This window comes from Dermacentor albipictus, chromosome 7 (genome assembly GCF_038994185.2).
Source record: "Dermacentor albipictus isolate Rhodes 1998 colony chromosome 7, USDA_Dalb.pri_finalv2, whole genome shotgun sequence".
Lineage (NCBI taxonomy): Eukaryota > Metazoa > Arthropoda > Arachnida > Ixodida > Ixodidae > Dermacentor > Dermacentor albipictus.
The window spans coordinates 19,154,128-19,180,009 of NC_091827.1; the positions used below are offsets into that span (position 1 = coordinate 19,154,128).

The 25,882-nt window shown below is 45.6% G+C and overlaps 1 protein-coding gene across 3 annotated transcripts in view; it reads right to left on the minus strand.

The window, feature by feature from the left end:
* The window catches only part of LOC135896611 (equilibrative nucleoside transporter 2-like), a 59,154-nt gene extending 33,931 nt beyond the window's left edge, over window positions 1-25,223 (minus strand). The window contains exon 1 of one of the 3 annotated variants that reach the window (XM_065425080.1): window positions 25,160-25,223. Coding sequence is in view for 2 of the 3 variants with exons in the window: in XM_070521165.1 (XP_070377266.1) it covers window positions 8,424-8,491 (68 nt within the window). In the remaining variant the exon portion in view is untranslated. Of the gene's footprint in view, window positions 1-8,423; window positions 8,507-19,769; window positions 19,864-25,159 lie in introns of those variants that run through there. The other 2 variants (XM_065425078.1, XM_070521165.1) reach the window with 2 other exon arrangements.
* Between the last annotated feature and the right edge of the window lie 659 nt (window positions 25,224-25,882).

Genomic DNA, 25,882 nt, shown 5'->3' on the forward strand with positions numbered 1-25,882 from the left:
CTGAATAGCGTGGACAGTGAATTCATAATGGAAGGTGTGACATGGATGTAAAAGGGCCTATGAATGAATGAATGAATGAATGAATGCGTGATGTTTAGTGGCGCAAGGGTCAGTTATGGCCAAACAGCGCCATGACAAATGGTAATTTTAACTATGTATTCTGAATAGCGTGGACAGTAAATTAATCATGGTAGGTGCGACATGGCGGTAAAAGGGCCTATGCATGAATGAATGAATGAATGAATGAATGAATGAATGAATGAATGAATGAATGAATGAATGAATGAATGAATGAATGTGTGTGTGTGTGTGATGTTTAGTGGTGCAAGTGCCAGGTATGGCCAAAGAGCGCCATGCCAGTGTTAGTGACCTCGCAGTGGAATGATGCGTTCTATGAAGTTGACGTGACGGGGCTGTAAAGGGGCCTAAAAAATAATTGCTATAAAGTGCGTAAAATCTACGTGTAATAAGATTATGGCGATGGCTATTCTCGTCCGTCCAGCACGTCAAAACATGGCGTATAGGTATAACGAAACATTTAGAAAGTGTCGTCCGAGTACGAGCGAGATATGGAAACCGGCCTCACAGAGCACGAGTTAATAAAGGGAAAATCAGACATCCACCTGGTCCTGGCCCGGAACCAGGACGGGACATTTGTCCTGGTCCCGGACGAATTTTTCTTCATCTGTGAGGCTTTTCTTTCGAGGAACCCGTATCGGTTTCCTTTGTAGCAATTGCTACGAACGGGTGGGTATCTGATTTTGCCTTTATTAATTACTTCTCTCCACCTTGCGGGTTTCCGCAGGACTCTTACGTCCAAAGAACGAGTTACAAAGACGGGAAGACGGCTGGGCGTATACTGACGTAGTGGCCGTGCGCATACTGGGTGTCGCAGGTCGCGCATCCTGCAATGGTTAAACGATTGAATGAACTTGACCTTCGGCTCTGCTCGGACAGCGAGCGTCCGTGCGACGCCGGCTCCTGCCCGAGTTTTAGGAGCCGCTCCGAATGGAGGAACACTGCTCAAACCACAGCACGTTTTCTCTCTACATGCGTCTTGGCACCTTCGGAGTTCGTGGATGTATGGCTGCTTCTATGGCTCCGCGCACATTGTGGGGCAGCTCGGCGAGTTCTGCATGCCTCTTCACACTTCATACGTGATTGCTTCTTCCACTTCTGCACTTCTTTGACTGGCACAGGCACAAAGAGCGCCCGCAGTAGCATGCTGAATACGAGTGTGCCTTGCATCTTTAAGACCGACGTCCCGCACGCTATATTATTCTAGAAGCGAGTCTACATTGCTTACTTGTTTCAACGCAACCGACAGCAATCGCATCCAGTGGAAGCTAGCATTACACTGATAAGGTTACAGTACGAACTGAGATAGCAGGGAACCCGGTCGAGTCAAGCACACTTCTTTCAGCTGAGTACCCCTAATGAGACCTTCCCTATTGAACCTTGACTTCTGTGAATATACAGATACGTGCGAATGGCATTGGCAGTGAGTGATCTATCAGTGATATGAGTGCATTCCAGTAGGCATTGAATCATTTAAAGTCAACTTAAATTACGATATTCAACGTCTAGAAACAACAGAAGTAACGGGGTGCCATAGTGTAAGGGTCTGGAATAATTTCGATAGTCTGGAGTTCTTGTATCTTGACGCACAACAATAAGCGTCTTCTAGCTGTCTTCCCCGCATTTCCTGTTGAGAATGCTACGTCACGCCGATAACGCGCATGCCGTTCATGACTGGAAAGCACCGGGCTCGCAGCATTAAAGAAAGGAAATGCGGGCAAGACAGATGACGATTATCGTTTGGGGACAAAATACAACTCAACGGGTTGTAAACCTTTTCTTTAGAGTGTAGTGCGTACGTAACTGCACACGCCACGTCACCGCCTCCGTCACTGTCGCCCACGTGTCACTTGCTCTTCGGATATCATTGGTTCTGTGCCTACTCAGTGCTTCCTAAATAGCAGGCCTGTGCACTCCGATTTGTGACATCATGCTACTTGGACCGAAATTTCTATTGCCAAGCCCAGCGTGACGAAGGTGATGACGTCAAAATCACCGTGGCTCGATCGGGAGCGTCCCCATTAGATACTATGGCAGTCGGGCAAGGTAGCATGACGTCACGGATCGAAGTGCACCGGCCTTGTGTTATCTAGGAGGCGTTGGCCTACTGCGATGCATTCCAGACGGCAAATAATGAGCGTATAAAATAAGGTGAGACTAGCGCGTGCGTCATTGCACACGTCAAGTCGCTTCCTCCCACGCCATGACTTCCTCTTTGGATTTCATCGGTGCCGTGTCTACAGAGATCCCCTCCGAAGCGTCTACCTCAGCGGCAGCTGTGAGACGTGGACGCCCACCGAAGCATGCCTCGGAAGACGAAGCAAGGGAACACAAAAGAAGACGACATAATCACGACAGAGCTACCATTAGGCATAAAACAGAATTAATCGTTCTGCAGCAAAATGGTTCGACTGTCTCCAGCCTGTGGCCAACGCATAGGCAAACACAAACACACACACACACACACACACACACACACACACACACACACACACACACACACACACACACACACACACACACACACACACACACACACACACACACACACACACACACACACACACACACACACACACACACACACACACCTATGCATGTCATGACCGTATGATGCCAACAGAAAAATGATGCCAGCGCCCCCTGGCTACGCTCCTCATCACTCCAGCATGTGAGTCGCCTAGCAGTGAGGCGCGTTATGAGACGCCTGCAGGGCGCTGTCTATGCTGCACGGCAACAGTTAATTGCCTCGTATGGTGCGTCTCCGAGCTTGGGCGCTACAGTAAACCTTTCCGTCGCTTTCCGTGCTTGGCTCTTCGCTACAAAGTGCCAATTTCTATTTGGAGCCGACAAAGCACACACTTATTAGAGACCACGATTTGAGCATTCTCCCCGTTTCTTCAAAAGTGTTGTTTAAAATGAGATTAACTTGAAAGTGGCTTGTTTACTGCTTGTTTCTTCTTCTTTTCTCTTTTTGTCATCGTCTATGCGCTATTTATTCTTTGTTGGTGTTCGGCTATAGGCAAACGTGCTCGTCTTCAGTTAACAATGTACGCGACTGCGCGTGTGTATGCATGTGCTCCTGCGAGCGTGTGGTGTCAACTGAGTATGGGTCACCAGCCTTCATTTCGGTGGCCACCCGCCATGGTTGCTCAGTGGCTATGGTGTTAGGCTGCTGAGCACGAGGTCGCGGGATCGAATCCCGGCCATGGCGGCCGCATTTCGATGGGGGCGAAATGCGAAAACACCCGTGTGCTTAGATTTAGGTGCACGTTGAAGAACCCCAGGTGGTCGAAATTTCCGGAGTCCTCCACTATACGGCGTGCCTCATAATCAGAAAGCGGTTTTGGCACGTAAAACCCCATAATTTATTTTTTTTAAATTTTGGTGGCTTTCGAAACTACGCGCTGCTCGCAGACACGGTGTGGCATGAACACACAGACGCCGGCGACATTCGTGACAGGGATCGACAAATTGACATTTTCGTCGTTGCGTTTCCATTGTTGTCGTGCTTTCTGGAAAGTTCGTTTAGGCAGCACTCTCGTTTGATCGGAATCGACACGGCGACTAAAGAGTGGAATACGTACTACGCCTTTGTCACAGCTACTATAAGGACTTCTCAAGAGGAAGCTTTAGCTCGGGTGCTTCTATCTGAATGCATGTAAAGGAGAACTCATTTTTCTCGGGAACCACTGCACCAAGCTTGGCGAGGTTTGTTGCATTAAAAAAAAAAACTTGAAATCTAGTGACTGTTGGTTTCGAATTTTTGATTTAGGTCGTCAATTTTTCATTAAAAAATTGGCGAAAATCGAGAACTTTCAGAAAACGAAACTATCACGTTTAAAGCTCTGTAACTCAGGGATGAAAAAAATAATATCATAATTTTGTTAATTGCATCTGATAGTACATCTAAAGCGGAGAAAACTGATATATTACGCATGAATCCGAAAAAAATATGTGTAATATGGAAATTAAACTTTTGCAGAACCCTTGTACACAACGTAACAAATTAACGTAAGAGATAAATTCACATATACAATTTGTCCAAATTGAATGATCCAAAGGATACCGTTTACAGAACCGCGATACCTGCCCTTGATGCAGAGCTATTAATTTGTAAACTTCGTGCTTCTATTTCTTTCCAACTTTCGAATTCCTGAAAATTCTTTTGATCAATTCATGCCCTATATCAAAATTACGCTTTCAACAGTCACTATAATTTCTCAAATCAACAAATCTCAAATATCAATATCTCAAATGCAACAAATTTCAATAAAATCGCTCCAGGCGTTATCCCAGAAAAGCGTTTCTGCGTTTTACATGTATTTGAATAGGCCGCATCGGAGTTGGGGCCCGAGCTGAAGCTTCCCCCTTTTGATGTAAAACTCCGCGCACATTTGCATGCGTGTAGAGCACGTCCTCAACGCGAGCTTGTTCGTACGCATGTATTGTTTACGTCATTAGCAGTTCGCGCCGAACTCGCTGCCGGTCATGAGCTGCACGTTTCACCTGCGGCGTACAGCTTTTCTCCTACCACGAGCTTCTTCGATCTCTACATTGTCTCGGCGACAGGGCTGATCGATAGGTACCGATAACCTAAGCCATACCAGGAACAACGACACCTAAGGTCAGAGCTCTACGGTTGGTGCGGTTCACGCACGATCTCTCGTTTCAGTTTTCAAACGCCCAATTCGTGCCGCAAACATTCTTCAAGTACATGACGAGTGGCATAAACGTGTGTGGTATGAAAGGAGGCGCACCGTGCACCTTTTCGCACCAACCAGCCCAGTTAACAGCAAACTCTTGCAGCGTCTGTCCTTTTTACTTCGTCCTGTCTGAAGCGCTGTTCGATAACCTTCTAAGAATCCTCCAACCAACCAGATTCAGCACGCTCTCGCGGTATTAAAGTGTTTTCATCTCTCCTTGAGAGTCGGTACAGATTTACTGCACAATCTACGCGTCTGCTATTTTAATGCGTCCCCACAGGATGCCTGACATATCGAAACTCGCGTGTACGTACTCTAGCCTCTTATTCCGACACGGTGCTCATCAAAGAACGTATAAACCTGGATTGGTTTAAATCCCCTTCAGCCGTCTTTCAACTGAGCTCGCACGGTGACTCTAGTAGTCACTACACTATAGAGAGATTGAGAGAGACAGAAAGAAAGAAAGAAAGAAAGAGATAGATAGATAGAAAGAAAGAAAGAGATAGATAGATAGATAGATAGATAGATAGATAGATAGATAGATAGATAGATAGATAGATAGATAGATAGATAGATAGATAGATAGATAGATAGATAGATAGATAGATAGATAGATAGATAGACAGACAGACAGACAGATAGATAGATAGATAGATAGATAGATAGATAGATAGATAGATAGATAGATAGATAGATAGATAGATAGATAGATAGAGAGAGAGAGAGAGAGAGAGAGAGAGAGAGAGAGAGAGAGAGAGAGAGAGAGAGAGAGAGAGAGAGAGATATTAGATGCGGAAGGCAGGGAGGTTAGGGAAACATAATGCAATCACCTTGCAGAAAATTGACAACTCAACGCAAGCCGCTGCACGTACTCCGTTCTGCGGCGCCTTTCACTTAATAATGACGTCACATTTCACGGCGTAAAAGTGTGAGACGTATTGCTACATCAGATTACTGCTCCAATAAGCGTACTTATCGCTTGTGTTCGGGCTGAAACAAATGGTCGGCAATTTTGAACACTAAGTTCCCAAATGGAACACCGGTCGAAGAGCAAAGAATACCTGAGTTGCGTTCAAATATCGAATATCGATCCAATAAGATCCATAATAAGATATAATGTTATTATGGATCTTATTATTATGGATTATTGGATCATAATCAGATTCAATAAGACATAATATCTGGGTGTCACGATCCAATAAGAAATCGTGACACGCAGATATTTATGTCTCAGTTTAGCAAGTCGCACCGGCGCTGCGAATGTATAACAATGCGAAAATATGCTTTTGTTGTACTCATAACCTCAGTATTTTTTTAAATTTTGGTTTCATATACCGATTCGATCACCGGGTGGCAATAGCGGCACTCGTGTCTTGTGACAGTGAAAGCTCACTATGCGAAAAACTTGCTTGTACACTGCACGCACTCAACCGCGAACAGCTTGGTAGAAACACCATTTGGAACATCATTTAACGGACGGCGGTTGATGTAAATAAAATATAAAAAAGTCGCCTCAGCCAGCACCCCAATGTTACACGAGAAGACGCATAAGGTGCAATTGTTGATTATGCATGAGCTGTCGCCACTCTTTACGTGCTGGCGCTTTTGAATGAGATACGTTTTAACCCCTTCTATGATTCCATGCGGTACACCTACAGCTCCTAATTCAATATCTTGTCATGCAGAAGTCTGCGAGAACGCTTTTCGGAAATCCGGCAATAATACATGAATTTGTCCTGACAAGTCAAGAACATAATAGAAAGTCATCAAACAAGTTGGGTTACCCTTGAAGACCTTCTCTAGAACGTGCACGCTGATAATGAACCGAAATATTGCGTTGGCACAGATATACATGCTTAAAGATTTGAGCAACGTACGTGTCCTAGCATTTCACATGCTGGTAATTTAAATAAGGCTCTCATTTGACGGGGATATTAGGGCTGCCGCTTATGCACAAGTGTGCACGGCGTAATTTTATCCGCACAGCCGGTAACGTCCTATAGTGGCCCATGAGAAACTAAAGTTTGTCGGCAATTCGGATATAAATACAAAACAGAAAACAGTTTTGTCACCCTATGGGGTCCTACAGGTTATTTATCATTGAGTTTATTTACATTGCTTTAAAAATTTCTCTGTTGATCATAAGTTTATGATTCGGAAGCCTGAGACAAACTGTAAGACCCGTAGTAATCCGTTTTTGAATAGGCGTTCTGCAAATATTGCTTAAGCACTGTTGGGATGCGAAAATAATCGATAATATGGGTTGATTATGCTACCTACGATGCTTGTCGTTTTTGTACTCGGCTTGAATAATATGCGCCCGTTCACCAGATATTAGAAACTGCCCGAGAACTGTCTCAGAAAAAAAAAGCCCAGTTCTAGTTCCTCGACTTAAGAAGTGCGAAATTTACCAGTTGCGCGAACCTATATAGGGGCCCCTTTTCGATGCTGCTTCCTCAATCTAGTCAGCTCTTGGTTGAAATATAACATATATGCTTATCGATCGATTTGGGCTTTCGACATTGAGCTCTCTTTGAGGAACAAAATTATCGACGATGTCGCAGAATAGAACCATACGTCGGCAAGATGAGTGGGCACTCGCTCACTAATATCGTTTTTTTTTTTTTCAAGATACGCACTCATTCGACCTCTCATGTCCGCTCACTCATCGGCACTCACTCACGCTCACACGGTAACGCCTGCACACTGGCATTCACTTGCATTCGCACTGCCGTCGCTGGCAGTTGCCGACAGTCACTCATGTTCATGCTCGTGTTCATATACTCATTCGAGCACTCACTCTCGTCCGTACACTCACGTCGCGCCCATGTCGGCTCATGGGCTTACGGATTCGCAGGCATCGTGTCGACTCTTCATGCGGGGGAGGCTACCATGCAGCGCCCAAAGAATACTCGGCTCACGACTGGACCTGGACCACGGCATCACCACAACGGACTCGACGGGAACGAAAGAGCAGATCGCGTAGCTCGAGAAATCAACGACCGAGCAGCGGCCAGGACCCTATATGGAGGAACCACCGTCCGCAGTGCGCGACATATTAGAGAATCAGAGGAGGGCGAGACGGATCTATACGGCCCTCCGCGCCCCAAACTAAATAGAAGACAAGCCTAAGACTGACGTCGCATGCAAACCAATTCGTACCCAGACCTAAACCTCTGACACAAGAAGCAACCGACGTATTACGCGGACACCTGCCCGTGGTGCGGTGCAAAACCCACGCTGGCCCACATAACGTGGGCACGTACGGCTCGGCCAAGCAACGTCAACTCACCTTTTCTAAGCGTAGCGGACTTCGTACGGCAGTGGGAGGGCACTACTCGCAAGCGAGGATCGGGGGAGCCAATTGGCCCTCCTGGACCAAGCTCACCGAGCCGCATGAGCCAGTGGAGCCCTGGACTGAGGGCCCCACCCCGACCTGCCATAACTCCGATTAACTGATCAATAAAGCTCTCTCTCTCTCTCTCTCTCTCTCTCTCTCTCTTTGTACTCACACTCACGAATCACGACCGTGAAACGAGTGCGAGTGAGATATACACGAACGAGGTGTGCGTACTCACGGATGTGCCGACCTACGAATTCAAAAATGTACATTCGTGTTGAAGAAGCACAAACTCACACGGTTTGGGCAGAAAGCTCACGGTCTCTCCATTCGCGCTTGCGCGTTGACTGTACTCGACGGTCGCCATTCGTGCTAACGTGGAAGACGCCGCTTCGGGCGCTTTATTAGCCGCGAGACGCCCTGGCAAGCAATGCGCCCGTCGTCGTCGAAGGCAGGTTCGGCGCACGCGTGCTTGCTGCGTCACTAACCAGAAGAGTAAACGGATCCTGCCAGGCGCACCTGACGGTTATAGCAGTAGAGGTAGAAGATCGATCAATTAATGGAACACGAGACATCCACCCGATCGCAGCAATTGCTACAAAGAAAGCCCATACGGGTTCCTCGAAAGAAAAAACAAGCCTCGCACTTGAAGAAAAATTCCTCCTGGTCCGGCACTCGAACCCGGGACCATCGCCTTTCCGGGGCAGCCGCTCTACCATCTGAGCTAACCAGGCGGCTAACAGACGACAGCGCGAAGTCGAATTTGTCAACAACTCGAAGCAAAGGCAAGAAGAGTTTGACGTAAACGTTCTGCGGAAACCCGCAAGGTGGAGAGGAGTAATTAAGGGAAAATGAGACATCCACCCAATCGTAGTAATTGCTACAAAGGAAGCCCATACTCATACCGTATCATTTCCCCTTAATTAATTACCTATCTCCACCTTGCGGGTATTCGTATTAGAAATTGCCAATATTCGCACACTCCTACTACTTTCGGCTAACCAATTCGACGTCAGGGACTTAAATATTGCTGGCGGTTCGACAAGACTCCGAACAATACGCACTTTGTCTTATTCGCGTGGAATTGTCCGTCTTTTTCAAAGCTTCGCGCGTGATAACTGGGGCACAGTGCACACACACATGTTTGCTGGAGTTTCCATCAGGCGCGCATTTAAAGTTTATGTTTAGAGAGAGATAAAGAGAAAGCAAGGACAGGAAAGGAAGGGAGGTCAACCAGAAGGGCACCCGGTTTGCTACCCTGCACTGGGGGTGGGGGAAAGGGGAATGGAAAGAGGAAAAAAGGGAGAGAGCGGGTCCACGTATAAAGTATATCCTGCGAGATGCTGACCACGCCTCGACAACAGCGACGCCTCTTCGTTTAGGGATGAAAAGCGGAAGCTTAACGAAAGAATTACACAACGTGCGATCCCTCCGCCTTTCTCAGGAACGCGCAGCCCTCTCCCCTGGTTTACTGATTGATCACGTGTTGGCCAGAGCATGATGCAGCGTTAAACATGCATCGCTACGTTTGATACTATTCCGTACATATACCTCTGCCAACAATGCTTCCTCTTCCACTCGCAAAACGTCGTGTTAGCCTGCTCTATCTATCGATGCATCCACGTCAAAGACCACGCCGCCACGTGAAATTGGACTTACATTTAAACAGATGGTCTAAACACTCACGTAACTTGGCAATAGAATGCAATTGCTCGCGTTATGTGCATGTTCGCAACGCAGTTATTTTAAACGATTCGAGAAAATCTCGCTTCATGTATACTACAGTTGACCTAGAATTTAGCTGTGGAATTCGCCCTAGAGCACCTGATGTTCCTTATAAGCTCTGCAATTCAACGCAACACGCTAAAAAGCACGGATGCGTGCAGTTCAAATACAAATAATTTGTTAATAGAGGTTTGCACGACAAAAATCTAACGTGGCGTTTCATGAAAAGTAAAAAAAAAAGACAGCTTTTCTGATCGCAGAACAGAACGAACGTCCACATTTCTGAGTAGGAAAAGTATGGTGTCAGTCGAGGCCATTCCTGCTGTATTGTGACCTTTTTTTCCCCATTTCGCTGATTAGTTAAGCTGTTGCCGCACTTACTTATTGTCCGTCTATCCACTTGATACAAGATGCCGCTACAACACACCTAAATAGTATAAAACACACCTTCTTTAACATACGTATGTGAACTGGACGAATGCGCTCACGGACTCAAAAAGTCAGCATTGCATTGATTACATCGTGGCCTGATGCATCACAAGTTTGGCAAAGCAATCTCTCGGGCTGGTTGAAAACATCAGGACCAGGCGTTTCAATGTGAAATTCCGTCTCAGGTTGGAATTAAAGAAAATGAGATATCTGATGCGCTTACGCGCCCCAAAACTGAGAGCTCCGAAGAACCTGCAGCACACGAAGGTCGTCATGCGGGATCATTTTCGGGCGCTCCACAATGCTCTACATCAACTATGTGTAGTCAGTGATCTTCTCGCCAGGAGGCTACTCTCCTATGTCGAGTTAGAACTGGCTTTCAAAGGCACGGTTACAACACAGGCGGAGTTAAGAGGAAGTTTTAGGTAGGAGCAAACTCCGATGCCGCCTATTCAAATACATGTAAAACGCAGAAACACTCATATGAAACGACCGCTAGACAAATTTGAATGAAATTTGTTGCGTTTGAGAGAAAAAGTCAAATCCTACTCACTGTTTCAAACAAAATTTCAGGTAATGATACACTATTGCCCTGGTTCACATTTGGAAAAAACTACCTGTGCATATCACTCTATCCGTCAGTATAAAATTTATTTTTTTATGTGGCTCATTTAAAAGAATTTGTAACTGTAGAGAAACCTTGTGTTACTGTAACGGCTGCCGCAAAAAATTTGAGGGAATGTCTATAAAAGTATTCGGTTGTTCTTGTCAAGATGTCCGTTAGCCTACTTTTACAGTACATATACATTGGCGGGGCTCACTGAAATACTTCTAGAAACTCACGGCTACAAGATGTCTTGATCAAGACTAGCTGCTAGACTTTTGAATTATCCTTTCAAGACGTGTTTTAGACATCAAACAGGCTGCTTCCGTGTTTCGTGGGAGTGCTTGCGACAAAAGCAATTTCTTCTTTCCCATGTATTCATATACAGAGCCCTCCGAGCTAAAGCTCCCTCCTAATACTGCACGATTCACAACCACGCCCTGTGCCTGTGGTGAGGTTGGTGATGTCGAACACTAAGCCTGGTTGCGCCCGCACTTTGTAGGGAAAAGAAAGGCGTTACTTGGCAGTCTACTCTCCCACACGCGGGCTCTCAAAACGTTCCCAGAAGGCCCCATGGGAGTAAGCAGGAAAGGAGTTCTAGCTGACGAAAGCTATTTCACAAGCGTTCGATGAAACACCAGCATATAGTACGAGATGCCCACGCGGAACCATTGTCACCCGCCGTGGCTGCTCATCAGTGGCTTTGAAGTTGCGCTGCTAAGCCCGAGGTCGCGAGAACAAATCCCGGCCGCGGCGGCCGCATGTCGATGGGGGCGAAATGCAAAAAAAAGCCCGTGCATTGGGTGCATTTTCAAGAAGGGCAGGTGGTCGAAATTATTTCGGAGCTCCCTCCTCCCCCTCCCGTACGGTGTGCCTATCGTGGCTTTGGCACGTGAAAACTCAGAATTTATTTATTTCAAAACGACTACCGAGCTGCCAACAAGGGAAGTCCCGCGTAAATCAAGAGATTGGAAGACTGACTTAACAGCGGAACGTCATTCTCTGCCGCCGTCCCTTTAAAACACTTTACGGTGCTTCTGCCACCTTCGCTCACGATCTCTTCGTCTCTTTGTGAACGGCACCGCGAGCGCCTTGCGTTTTTCATGGCAGAGTCGGACGGCTTCGACGTAACATACCTGCTTTAATAGGTTACGACTGCAAAAGTGAACATATGTATACAGTATACGTACTGTAGCTTCTAAGCCCGCCTTATCTGTCCGAGTGCTACATAAACGCCTTATCATTTATGAGAAATTTTATGGCTGTCTTGCCCACACTCCCGCCTTGAGAAACGAATACCACAACGATCATAAGCTGAACGCGCTTCAAGGACGCAGGTGCTGATGCACCGGACAAATGGCTAGCCAATTTGTCCGTCTGTCGCCTGTACGCCGAACACTCCTCCGGCGCAACCCCATGCGCATGCGCGAAAGAAAAAGAGAAAGAGAGGTGCGCGAGTGGCTGCGCCAGTGGCGACGTCGTTGCTCTCCGTCGCAACCGAGCGCGCACGCAGCAGTTTCTCTCCGGCTTCAAACTGGGCTGGCAACGCGTCATATGTACTCCTGAGGAGCAGGCAGCTTTCGATCAGCAACGCCGCTAGCAGAACCGGGAACAAGCTCGTCTACGCCGCGCCGATGCTGCAGCCCTGGCACAAGAAAAACAGGCTCATGCAGCCGAGAGCAAACAGCAACTGTGCCCCGACGATCTGGCAGCCTACCAAGCCGTCGTTACATGAACCGCCGGAATTAACCCAGTGATAAACACCGGGGCCGCACGTTTTAGCTTCGCTGGTTAACCATCTGTACGGAGTGCTTGGGCGGTGATTTCTTTCACCCTTCGGCGCTTATCTTGGCTGCAAACAATATTCGTGCTCTATCTTGCATGTATTTCTTTTAACACTCTGTGCTCACTACTTTCATGTCAAGAACACTATGTCACGCTGATAACTCGCATGCCGTTAGTGACCCGAAAGTGCCGGGCGCGCATCGTTAAAGAAATAAAAGGCACGTGAGATACACGACGATTATTGTATGGGGACCAGATAAGCGCCCGAAAGGGGGCAAGGTTTACTTGGAGTGAATTCCATGCAAGTGAAGATTCGTCGCACACGTTTTGCTCAAACATCAGATTCTCTTGAAACTGTCGTCCACAATATTTTCAAATAAGAATATTGTCACCCCATGAGGCCATTTGAAAATTGAGAAACCTAGAGAAAATTGCATATAGCCCTATGAGGTACGAAACGATGATGATTTCTAATGGCATTCCCCTTTGAAACAGGGCGGCGACGATGAGCCCCCTTTAGGCTGCTTGTCGTAAGCTCGTTTTATAACATCTATTGCAACCAAGCATTTTGTGCATCTATATGTTTCTCTTCAACAAAACTTCCATATTTATACTATTGAGTTACCCATGCCTGTAACGACCTCGGCTCCATCTCTATCCTGCTTTCTTTCCTTTACCAATATTTTTAAACGTCTGTTCCTTATCTCGCACGCTGAGCAGTTAACGCTTCCATCACCGCCTATGGAAGCTGGACAATATTTTGGCCCGATGCGAGATCCGCGTTCGCAGCATAAGTGTCTTGGAATTTTGAAGGGACGCTAAAGCGGGATGGACGAGGCTCCGAACGCAATTTTCATAGGGTCACGCCATTTTGATCAGAACTGAAGGAGGACTTGAAAGGGAGTGACAAATCCAAATAATCTGGTGTCACCCTTCAGTTAGTGTTAGCTCCAGTTTTGGTATATCGTTCTGTACCAGCATTCAGATACAAAAACGGATAAAAACCGCAAATATTTTTATTTGTTTTAATGGACGAGACAGGAAACATTAACAGAAGAACGTGCATACGCTTTTTCACGTGTTTTGCAGTTTCTTTGTAATAACCTTACGACATATATTTTGAAAAAGAAATGTTTACGGCAAACAGTCAGAACACGTGTCATACAACAATTTGTTTGTTCGTGTTTGCTGACTTTTTTTCTTGTAGGTAGGCACACACGAAAGGTAAGATATTTTAGTGATTTTCTGAACATCCTTTGAATAAAAAAGTATTAAATTCACATGCGTTTATAAAAACATTTTTCATCATCCATATTAAGTTTTATTTTAAAATATTGAGAAGTATTAGAATGTTAGGTATTTGTATCTATCCGTTTCTGTACTTCGGTCGAAGAACATTCAAGAAATAACTAATGCACTTTGAGAGTTCAGACTTCTGCCAATATTATTCACAATGTGGGCGTTTGACTAAACTAAACAACAACATTCACTTTGGAATTTCCTTCAAAATAGGTTAATCAACATTGAAATTGCAATATTGAAGTGCAATTCGTCAATAGCTACGTTTATTTAAAAAGGTCTTATTCAGGTAACCTATATATTTTATTGAATTGGATACATTACAACAATTGAGCAAAATATCGCAGCAAAGAGTTCGTTAGTTGCGGAGATATTCCTTTTGTGAGCAAGAACAGTGTTTCCCAGAGAAATCGCGATAGCTCAATTGTCAAGTTGTGGACCATCGAGCCCGAAATACGTCAGGGACATAATTTTCTGCGTCATTTTATTACCCGCGGCATATGTTTGCAATGTATATTGTGTTATAGTTACCTAATTTTTGAGAATTTAAACTTATTAATAACACTGCCAGAACAAGCGTGCTGCCGCCAACGGTCAGCAATGTCGTTTTCGGCGAATATCGAGAATTCTAAAAAGCTAAAATAAATTATATGAAGCCCACATCTCAATCGTGAGAACAACAACGTTTTGCAAGTTTCTAGCACTTTTAAAGAAGCTTGGACTGTGTCAAATCGCTATGAAGCCACGTCAATTTTTTATACGTGGGGTGTAATTTTGGCGCAACTTTTGAAGCACTTATAATCGTGGTTTAAGCATGCCAGTTTAGGATGCATCCGTCGTTAAATGAAGCATTTTTTGGCAGCAAAATTGAACAAAAAATATTTTGAAGGCAAATCATGCCAGGGGAAAGACTTTCGCTCGCCCAACCTAACGAACACCAACGCCCAGGTGCGAGTGCCGCTAAGAGACACTTAATTTAAAAATTAGATTCGCCTACCATTTTTTGAACAAGTTTAGTCACATTTAGTTCAGTTATGAAAAGGATAAACTAATAGTTTTGGAGCCGAGGTCGTATTCGAAGGGTTGTAGAGTGTGCTTAGAAACACCAAGTGAAGTCGCTTTCATTGCGTTATCTCTTACGAAGTTCTCTTTACCCGGCACTGAAGAAAGCCCGCGAAATATGAAAAAGTGACGCAGATCTTGAACAGTTTTCCTCTACAGCAGTTCACAAATTTATAAATAAATTTCGCGGTACATTATACGGAAAATTATAGATATCTGTGCTTGAGGCATGATACCCTTTATGTGAAAACGTAGAAAAAAGACAGTTTCGTACGTTGAGCCAATTTGGAAACACGCCTTTTTCTTTAGAAGGCTGGTAGGACACGTGACCGGAAGTTTCTAGGGGTCCCATGCTCGCGGCAGCTAAGGCGCACGTAAAGCCGTTGATATCCTACAGCCATCATCGGGGAAGCAAAGGCTCTCGGACAAAGCAGTCTACGTTTCACAACTCTACAGAAAAGAGTACTTTCCAATTGAGTGCATAAAAAGAGAAAGCACTGATAAAGAAACCTGCTGTTTAAGATGTGTCCCATGCACGAGGAAACCCTCCTGATTTGATTGGATATGTGCTGCAAGAATATGCATAAATTGTTTTAGTAAAACGACTGGGAAGCCATCTAAACGATACTCAGCCAACGACACTCAGCCATCTATAGAGATGGCCGAGTGCTTGCTTTGGGTTCCAGTATGCATGAAGCCGGTTCCCTCCTTCAATTCTTTTTCACGTTGCTTTACCTAAGGCATATCTTTCAAGCGGCAGGATTTTATGACCGACATTCTTGCAGAGGGTTCTCGCTTGGGGTTCACATTCTGTAAGCTTGACCCAAAAATCAAGAAAGAATAGAACATTTCTCAATCTGCGCTGCAGCTGCGTGCTTTCTTCCCCACTTTTTTCACGATACCTAACGTGCAAGAATATGGTGAAGCAAAATTTTCTATGAACACAATTGGCGCTTGAAAAGGCGCGAACGAGTGGCGGAAGAAGGAGCAGACATATCCGGAGCGCCGTTGACCAAGTGCTATTGGCATATAGAGTGCGTGAAGCCCTAAAGTAGCCTCTTCCTGCACCATGTGCTGTTGACAGAAGGAACCATCGCTTCAAGTTCAGCTGTGGGAACATATACGCGTCGAGTGGCACGCTGACAAAATGGAGTGTTTCCTGTAGCCGCCGAAATCGTGCTGATTGTGGAGACGAAGCCTCGTCGCTATCAGGGGACTGCGCGGACACAATTCGGAGCCGAAACGTCGCACCCTTTCTCTTCAAGATGTTCGAGCGGTGGGACACCGCGGTCATGGCGCTACTTCTCGAGTTTCGCAGGAGGCGCTCTCTTTCAGCGTGTGCGCGTGCGAAAATTTTTAATTCTTATAGCACATTCTGCGTATACAGCTACAGGCTTATTTTTCCTACTTCGTGTGAAACGTGAAAGGGACGCTGAAGAGAGATATACTAAATCAATTTATAGCCTGATAAAGCATTTTTTCAGAACTCGATTTTCGTTGATTTCGCGGTATAATGTGTTGATAATCGGCACAACTATATACTTTAATTACTCGCTGGAGCCTCGCAAATGTATATGAAACTTTAACATGCGCACACGGGTCATAAACATTGTGTCGAAACCCGCCGCGGTTGCTCAGTGGCTATGGTGTTAGGCTGCTGAGCACGAGGTCGCGGGATCGAATCCCGGCCATGGCGGCCGCATTTCGATGGGGGCGAAATGCGAAAATACCCGTGTACTTAGACTTAGGTGCACGTTAAAGAACTCCAGGTGGTCGAAATTTCCGGAGTCCTCCAGTACGGCGTGCCTCATAATCAGAAAGTGGTTTTGGCACGTAAAACCCCATAATTTAATTTTAAACATCGTGTCAAAGTGTTAAGAAATCACGGCATGCCACAGAGAAATATCAAGAGCGCAAACCGTTCATCGTTATGGGGTACGCTTCCAACAGTTTCGGTGCCATCGTATCTTTCCACCTGCCTATACCGTCTTGTCCCGCGGGTACAAACAACGACATTAACCGCTCAACGACTTAAATTTCATTGCCAATCACGCACGAAAGCGTACTTATATGGGCCTCAGAACTTAATGGCCTTCGAGGCGGAGCGTGTTCTCACAACTCATATTTGGCCGTCGAATGAGCACTCTTGCGGCCAACGTCAGCAGTTACGACTGCACACGGAAAACACATTTCTCGAGTAAACAGATAACTCTTGCTGTGCCTTCAAAACATGGCACGTGCCTACAATGAGGGGATGGGCGTAGAATCGGGTACTTGAAAGCTCAGTTAATAACTAATAATGAAGCAGTTGATAAAGAAGCTGTGTCTGCGAATAATTAAGAGTTTTGCGTAGCTGAGCAGTGAGACCATATAAATGGCCGGTGAAACTTGAGAGAGAAAAAAAGATAAGAAGGCTGATTGCAAAATTTAGAACGATAGTAATTTAGAATACCAGGAATAGTAAGGAAATTAGGTATTAGTGTCATATGGGTCTTGTTACTTGGACGAAAGCACTCACTGTGTCAAACACGTCCTCACTAACTTCGCGCCATCTTCTTTTCCCTAAAGACTTGTATACCAGCAGACGACCCTAGCGCAGCTGGTACACTTTCGTAATGTGAACAATGCGAGCCAATGTAGCTTTTAGGCGCTACGAACGTTAGCGCTACCGCTAGCGCTCAGTTTTTTTTTTTTTTGTTCTTCCTGTGTGAGCCAGAAATCATCTTTAAGGTACGCTACGTTATTCTCTTTTTTTAATTAAGCATGAGAAAGCAGCATGCATCAGGAACCGGATACAGCGTCTCCGAATGTATTTACAAGGTGTATCGAGCCTTATCCTGCAAGTGGTGGGAAAAGTTAACAGCGTGTTCATTTTCGGCGGGTTGGTGCATCTCGAAACAACCGCAGAATTTTAAACAGCGCAACACAGAACAAAAAGGCACAAACAAAAGCCCCCGTCTATCATCCAAATGCTTTATTTACAGAGGCGACACATAAACGCACGAGCGAAGTTGTGCACGTAAAAAAAAAAAAAGATTCAAACACCTGAGAGTGACGGAGAGCTGAGGAATGCGTCCCCGCGTGTCAAAACGCTAAATTTTTCAAAAATATCATTTGTGCGATGTTTGCGCTACTTTTGAACTTATCGAAGATCGCTCTGCAACCCCACCTCTAACTATGTTTAGCTAGATGACCGTCGTCAAATACCAGCGCGTAAAAGAACAAAAGTACGAGCGTAAAGAGACATATATACGCAGCGCTGTGTATGTGTGCTTGTCTAAGTTTGCCGCTTGTTCTTTTACGCGCTGGTATTTTATTATCACGAAAGAAAGAAAGAAAGAAAGAAAGAAAGAAAGAAAGAAAGAAAGAAAGAAAGAAAGAAAGAAAGAAAGATGTATTTTCTTCTGTATCTTTACAGAAACAATGACAAAAGCAAAAGGCACTGAGGCCTGACAGAGGCTCCTGCTCCGTTAAAACTTTGGCAACAGCGAATAGCTAACACGTAGCACAAGAGTAAATACGGCATCGTCATTTTAAAATAATATAACAAAAAAGAATAACCAACCAGCCCGAATTTCAGCTCTACAGATGGCTGTGCTGGGAGCCTTTAGGCGATGCTGCGTGTTCACGTATGCGGTCACTGATACATTTTCCCGTTTGTGCAATTTAACAGCGATTGCACATATGAGCGGAATTTCATATACAACCTGCGCGCGATGCCCGAGAAAAAAAAAAAGAAAAAGAAACGACGAATATGCAAACTTCTTAGATTAGGGCTGTTTTATGTGTTTTTTTTTTCTTGATCACCTCCCCCGCATAATCCATCAAGTTTCTTTTTAGGGGCCCAGGCTTAAAAACAATTTTCATATCGAAACATCTTATCCGATCATTAGCTATTTGTTCCGACGTCACTACAATTTCCTTCATCTCTTCTCTAAAGGCGTCTAAGATGGTTTCTATACATTTCGCCGCGTGTCAAAACAAACTAACGACAGTTAGTTCAAGCTAACTGACGCGCTGCATTCCGTGTATGCAAAACTTAAAGAACGACGTCATCACACTATTTCAGACAATTGCACATTGATCATTTCTGAGTAGTCTCGAGCAAAATAGAAAGGCGCATCATTTAAGGTAGTCGAACTGTTCTTTAAAGAAATCTAATTTATTTTATTTGGTTTTTCTTCTCAGCTCGATGAGCTGTTAGGCCCCTTTTCGCCAGCAGTACACACGGCTTGACGAACACGCAACTGCTGTGCCCGGATGTTGATATTTGGGAAAGTGAGGTAAGCTGTTCTCCAATTAAACACGCGTGTCCCCACGACGCTCGTTCAAACCGCAACGAATTGACTAACATTGAATTGAATTGAATTCAGTTTATTCCGCAACAAGAAAATGTTACGAGGAGGACATGTAAAAGCTGTAAAAGCAGATTGAGGAGCCCTGACCCCCTATCGCACGGGGAAGCGTAGAAGCGTGCGGCTAAGGGAGTACAACCAACTAAGAGGAAAACACCTACAGGAGTTATAAAGCGTCACTTGTAAAGGGGATTATACAGTAGTCAAATAGAACATTTTGCGGGCTTGCCGTAACAACAACAGAAACCGAGGTTGGGGAAAACGTCACTGGCAGCCGGAGAAACATTCACCGCACGCGGCGTTGCACTCCATGCACAGCGCATGAAAGCCCCTGGCTCACCCTGAGCTCCACAGCGCATGCAAGCGCTACGTGAAAGCTGGCTCACCATGAGCTGCTGCCGAGCTGGATTCCCATAGCGACCGATTCGCGTCGGCGACGCAAGTCAACACGCCGCGCGCGCGCCGCGGAGACCAGCAGACGACCGGCTCCGAGGCGGTGGCGCCGCCGGCGGGAAGTGCATGCAACACGTGCAGCCGTCGTCTGTCCAGCCTACACGCCGCCGACGGCCTTGTCACCACAGACAACGGGCGCAACGAACAGCGATCGCGACCTAAGTTGCTTCAAACCGCGGCCGATTTGGAGAATGCGCGTCTCGCGTCACGTGCTCTCCAGAAGGGCCGTGCGCAAAGTACAAGCATCCTTACAAAACCGGCGATATTAAGTGCGTAAATATTTTTGTAAAGATTCGTTGACCATTTACGCCGCACCACTTTGAAGCCCCGGATCCATGATATAAACCGCGTTCGCCACATTCCGAAGTGTTGTTCAGGAGCTCAAACGACACACGTCCTGTATCTTCAAGGAGCGAAGCGAAAGTGACCGGAAGTGACCGCTACCTGTTGTACTATATACCTCCACCACGTCAACGGCATCCCACACTTCGCATGCACTTTTTCCCACTGACATTTCTAATGCTAACGCCTTAAAGAAACAAATTGAGTCTTGCCCGAAAGGTGGAGCATTGAAGCAAGGTCTGGCGTTGAGCACGAAGCTTCTCGGGCGGTGTTCAACAACACGCGCGACGCAGCGTGCGACTTAACTGCCCCCGCGCAGCAGAAACAGCGCCCTGGCAACTACCAGGCGTCTTGCAATGCTAGCGCGATGACGAGTGCCGCCAGCGGTGTTGCAGGCGGCGCTCCTCGACGTTGCACGAGGTGACGTCGGAGTTGCACTCTTCGGCGGTTCGTATAGCTCGAAGTGCACTGTCCTGTATCGCTCCGACCGCTGCATACACAAAGGTGCGGTATGCGCTAAGGAGGCTTGCAAAAAGAAAGAAAGAAAAAATGCTGGAGTGGCAGCTTCCTCAGTTTCTTACCGCCACAGCTGAAGCCAGAGTTTGCGTATACTTCTACTCCGAGAGAGTGCTGCGACAGGTGAATTCTGCTCACAGCTCGCTTGCTTTTGTTCAGTTACTGTAAGTGCTAGGCTAACTGCAAAATAAAAGGTCGTGGTTTCTCGTCAAAAATGTTACCTTTGGCTACGTGCTGATATGACGATGCGCCATAAAATTTGACATTTAGGCTTTCTTCTAAAACCAGCGAGAGAAAGAAAGACGTCGAACGACATATACCTGTACCGCCAAATTAACTATCCTAAATGGCAAGTATAGCGAGAAGGGAGCGCTTCGTATACATGTATTGCCCACTATTTGCTAATGTTTCTTTTTTTTTATTTCGTGCTCGCGGTAAGACGGCGGTGCTCCGGCTTCACTTTTGCGACGTCAGCCCCTCTCCAGCTTGGCGGGCGCACGGCTGGGTATGTATTCTCTAGGACTGTCCATTTCGGCCGCTGCTGATTGGCTGGGGCTGCCCGGCTCCTCCTCGTTTGTACAGCTGCATCCAAACAGCAGCGGCTGAAATGGACAGTCCACTAGGTGAACTCTTACAGAATACCCCTCCTGCTCAGCAGGAACGCCAGCGTTTTGTGCGCGCAACGCTCACGCCGGCAGCAGAAGGCCGAAACGCTGACCTGCGCCGCTACATAGCCACTTCCCAAGCCAATTCACCGCAGCATTTTAAGGGCATAAATGTGAATGAAGACGTGTAAACAACAGCAACAACCAACTAAGCTAAGTGTGACGGTGCGCCCACTTGGCTTTGACATTTTTTAGAGCGAAACTCCCAAGGTCAATATCAGCGCGCGTTTGACCTTCAGCCGCCGGCGCGCCAGTGTAAAGGTGTGACGTCACGTCACGTGATGCGCTGCGGAGAGGCGTCGCAGCTCGCTCGAGCATCTCCGCTGTGTACCACGTATTCTTATAAGGGCTAAATATAGTTCGATGTAGCGCGAGCGCGCGCACACGTTACGTCACGTTGGCGAGAACAACAGCGCCCATAGCTCCATCGATGGTTCGGCGCACTGGCGCAGCCAACGTAACCGGACGAGAGAGAGAGAGAGAGAGGTTAACCGCGAAGCTTTCTTTCTGAGAAATCCGTATGAGTTTCCTGTGTACCTTCGTGCAACAGTCAAGTGGATCACAATGTCTCCTTTTCATGAACCTTCCTCTGCCTTGCGGGTTTGCACTGAACCGATTAGCCAGAAGTAACTGCAACGCCCTTGTACTTCGCCGCACATTTCGAGAATGAATACCTGGAAACTGGTGTCATCGTTGAAATTCGTTCCAAGTGTACACACCTTGCGAACTCACCGGCTACAATTCGTAAATTACAATACGTGTAAGTAAGGTTAGGTAATCAATAAACGGTTAATTAGTAAATTTTGGAAATTAGTCGAATATGCATTTCGATATCTCTTGCAAGTAACTTCTGCTTCTTTGGATAATCCAGCTCAAGGACCACAATTATGCTATCTGCCACATGCACTTTCTTAAAATTCTGTGGTCTAAAAAGAAACCCCGATATGTGTATATCTGCGCTGCAACAAGTTTTATTTGCGTTTTAGATTTAAATATCAAGAAAACATGTATTCACTTTGGTAATCTGGTGTAACTATGATTAGTGTTCAGTATGAGTAAGTGATAGCCATATTTGGAATTTTGATAGCGGAGAAAACCTTTTGTTATTTCATTCGCCTCCCCTGACTCAAGGAAAATGTTCAAATGTGCATTAAGTGAGTGTTACTGGTTATCAGTAATTGCAAAACGTTTCGTAATCTCACCAGCGAGCAAGTGCAAGACTATCGATATCACTGTCAGTAAGCTATCACGTCCGTAAGCTATCGTGATATCCCAGATACGCTTTGTTTATGAATATGGTGTAGCGCTGCTAAACACGAGATCGACCACGGCGGCCGCATTCCGATGGGAGCGAAATGCGAAAAGGTCCCGTTCATTGGGGGCACGTTAAAGATCCCCAGGTGGTCAAAATTATTACGGAGTCCCCCACTACGGCGCGCTTCATAATCAAATCGTCGTTTTGGCACGTAAGACCCCAGAATTCAATTCTTCGTTTATGAAACTCGCGTAATACTATATCGACAGTGCCACTGACACAAATGATAGTTAATTTACCCATAGATTTGCATTCCCAATGCCTATTCCCAGCTCCATCGCAGGCTGTATTATAATCATCTGCAGATCTCATTGCGGAAGAAAGGTGTCTTCAGCTACATCCGGTTGCCAATATGTTTGCTTGACCAAACTTCGTCCTACGTTTACGGAGATTCTTAATTCATTATCCTCTTATCATACGCCACCATCCACTGTGTTCTTTATCCCATGGCCCTCATTGAGTTACTACAAAATATATCACCGGACACCTACTACATGCGTAATGCGACCTGCATAGTGTGCTCACGATCATGCAAGAATATCGATAATTCTATTATTATCTCTATTTTCAATACCTCCTATGGGATACTCTATGGACGTCATGAACACTTTTATCAATATTAACGATTGTTTAGTCATTATCGAACTATCGGCAATACTAAAACAACCGATTATTGATAGCACCATGGATAGCGCAATATTGATATCGATAGACGAAAATCAGCGAAGTATATAGCGGTATACCGGTCGTGTTGCTGCCCGGCTCTGCAAGCGCTCTCCGCAAGTCGAATTCCGCTTTATAGCGATGGGAGTTAAAAGTGACTACTCGTAGAGCGTCCCATCTTGCAAAAAAAAGAATAATAAATAAACCTCGCCGACTGACTTCGATAAGTCGATGATATAAATGCGTTTTGTTCGTTCGTTTATTTTGTTTCGGATATACGCGAAAGGGTGCCACTTTTTGTTTGAAATATGCGGCATGATATTGCGCGCATCGCTTTGTTGTCATTGATTTGAACGGTTGTGTGAAAATTGGCGTTTGTTTGTGCATTCTGATATTCCTTTTTGTCTGTGCTCGTATGATTGTACTGTTTGCCTTTTTTTTTCTAAAGTCACGTATTTGTATCAGGGAGGCCAGAGCACGTTAAGCTGGAAACCTAGCTTTATTTTTCTCTGCCTCCCACATCCTTGGGATGGAAAATAAAGGCATTATTATTATTATTATTATTATTATTATTATTATTATTATTATTATTATTATTATTATTATTATTATTATTATTATTATTAATACGTGGACGATATAGATAAAGACGAGACACACATAGCACAATTGTCAAGCCAATTCGCCCAACTTGGTGAGCTGCTCGACAATTAAGTGTCCATGGAGATTTCGGGATATAATACTGGACAGTTTTCTGAGCGCATCATTTTTAGTACGCTGAGCTTGATATCGCATACCGCTGATTTAAGCTCAAGAGACTTATCTCAAAACCCACAGTAGCGTTTCTGACACGCCAGAACGAAGTCTCGAGGTGTGGATAGCTCAGAAAACCAATGTATAATTAATTAGTTACTACACTAATTAACCTCTTACACTACATAGCTTTATTTGTACGTAGGTACACTCCAATGCCATTATTAATGTGATCTAGTTCCAATTTTTATTGATGTGAAACGGTGTCAGCTTGCTATGACGTCACAAATTTTGACGGCGTCTGTTTGGCCTATAGTTATTCTTCTTATTTCAAAAGTTGCACTTCATTGTATTGTAAGAAATCCAAAGACAGAACTTAGCAAATATCAACATCTATTGAGCCACAACGGCCAATCCGCCGTGGTTGCTTCATGGCTTTGGCATTGCGCTGTTAAGCACGAGGTCGCGGGATCAAATCCCGGCCCCGGCGGCCGCATTTCAATAAGGGCGAAATGCAAAAACACCCGTGTGCTTATATTTAGGTGCACGTTAAAGAACCACAGGGGGTCAAAACTAATACGCAGTACCCCACTGCGGCATGCATTATTATCAGATCGGGGTTTTGGCACGTAAGACCCCATAATTTAATTTAGCCACAACGGCCCAAGTGCGAGAAATGCTTCGAATCCATGACACAACACTGACGTACCTATCCTGGTGTTCTGGCGTGAAACTCAAGAAGGAAAATTTGTCCTTCATTTTACCGTCAAATAATGAGCTTATTACCGTGACATTACCGGAAATAAAGCTTCGAATGGATATTTCGTCAATTTAGGCTAATTAAGTGTTTAACTTTATGAGCCCTTCAAGTTTTTCAGGTTAAACAGTGACCCAGTCGAACCGATAGCAATGCAGCATTGTTTTGCATGATTTAAGAGTCGTTCCACTCTATAACTGCAAAGTGCTTGAGCACTATGGCTCTACCTCGGAACAACCAATAAACGCTGGAGCCGAGTTACGAGGAAATCACTCCTATAGCGAAATGCGGGGTGTTTACTTTGTTACATACCTGAGTGTGCGCCCTGAAGCCTTTTACGACGAAGAGGCACCGAGTCCGCGATAGTGATCAACTGCAGCATTTGATGACCGTGTGTGCGAGCGGAGCTGCCCTTGAAGCTATCTTATCGGCGTCTGATTAAGCGCACGCGGTGTATACTGCTCGCATCCTTCACCCCCACTGTTGTCACGATAACGGGCCCGCTCATATTGTCGCAAGGCTGACGCTACGCCGCGCAACCCCTGACACCCAATCCGTGCCCTCCGTTTGCGCTGAATCGAGTGTTGGATCGATGTTTGTGGTCGTCTCTTTGTTGTTGCGAGCTCCATATACCCCCACGCCCCTTTTGCGCCATTCATTCACTCTCTTTTTCTTCACGAGGCTCCACGACATGCATGTTACTGCAGAGCCGATGCAACTGTTGCAATCAACGTCGGACGAAACTGACCTTTTAAGTTTTCAATGAAATGATGTGCAGATATGCACGTGATGCGTGCAATTCTATTTTAATCACTAGTGTGGTGTAAGTTCTTCGTCCCATGACGGAAGTTTTGCATAATTTGGCTCCGCGGTAACGTGCTCGTAACTGTTTGTGTATTGCATCGCGTTTTGCAGCTACAGCATACAACGAATGCGTGCCCGGCCGACATGACGCGGACGCCCCCAGCATTCGACCCACGCGACCACGGATTACACGGTCTCCTGGTTCGACACAGTTTGCAAGTTGATTCCCGT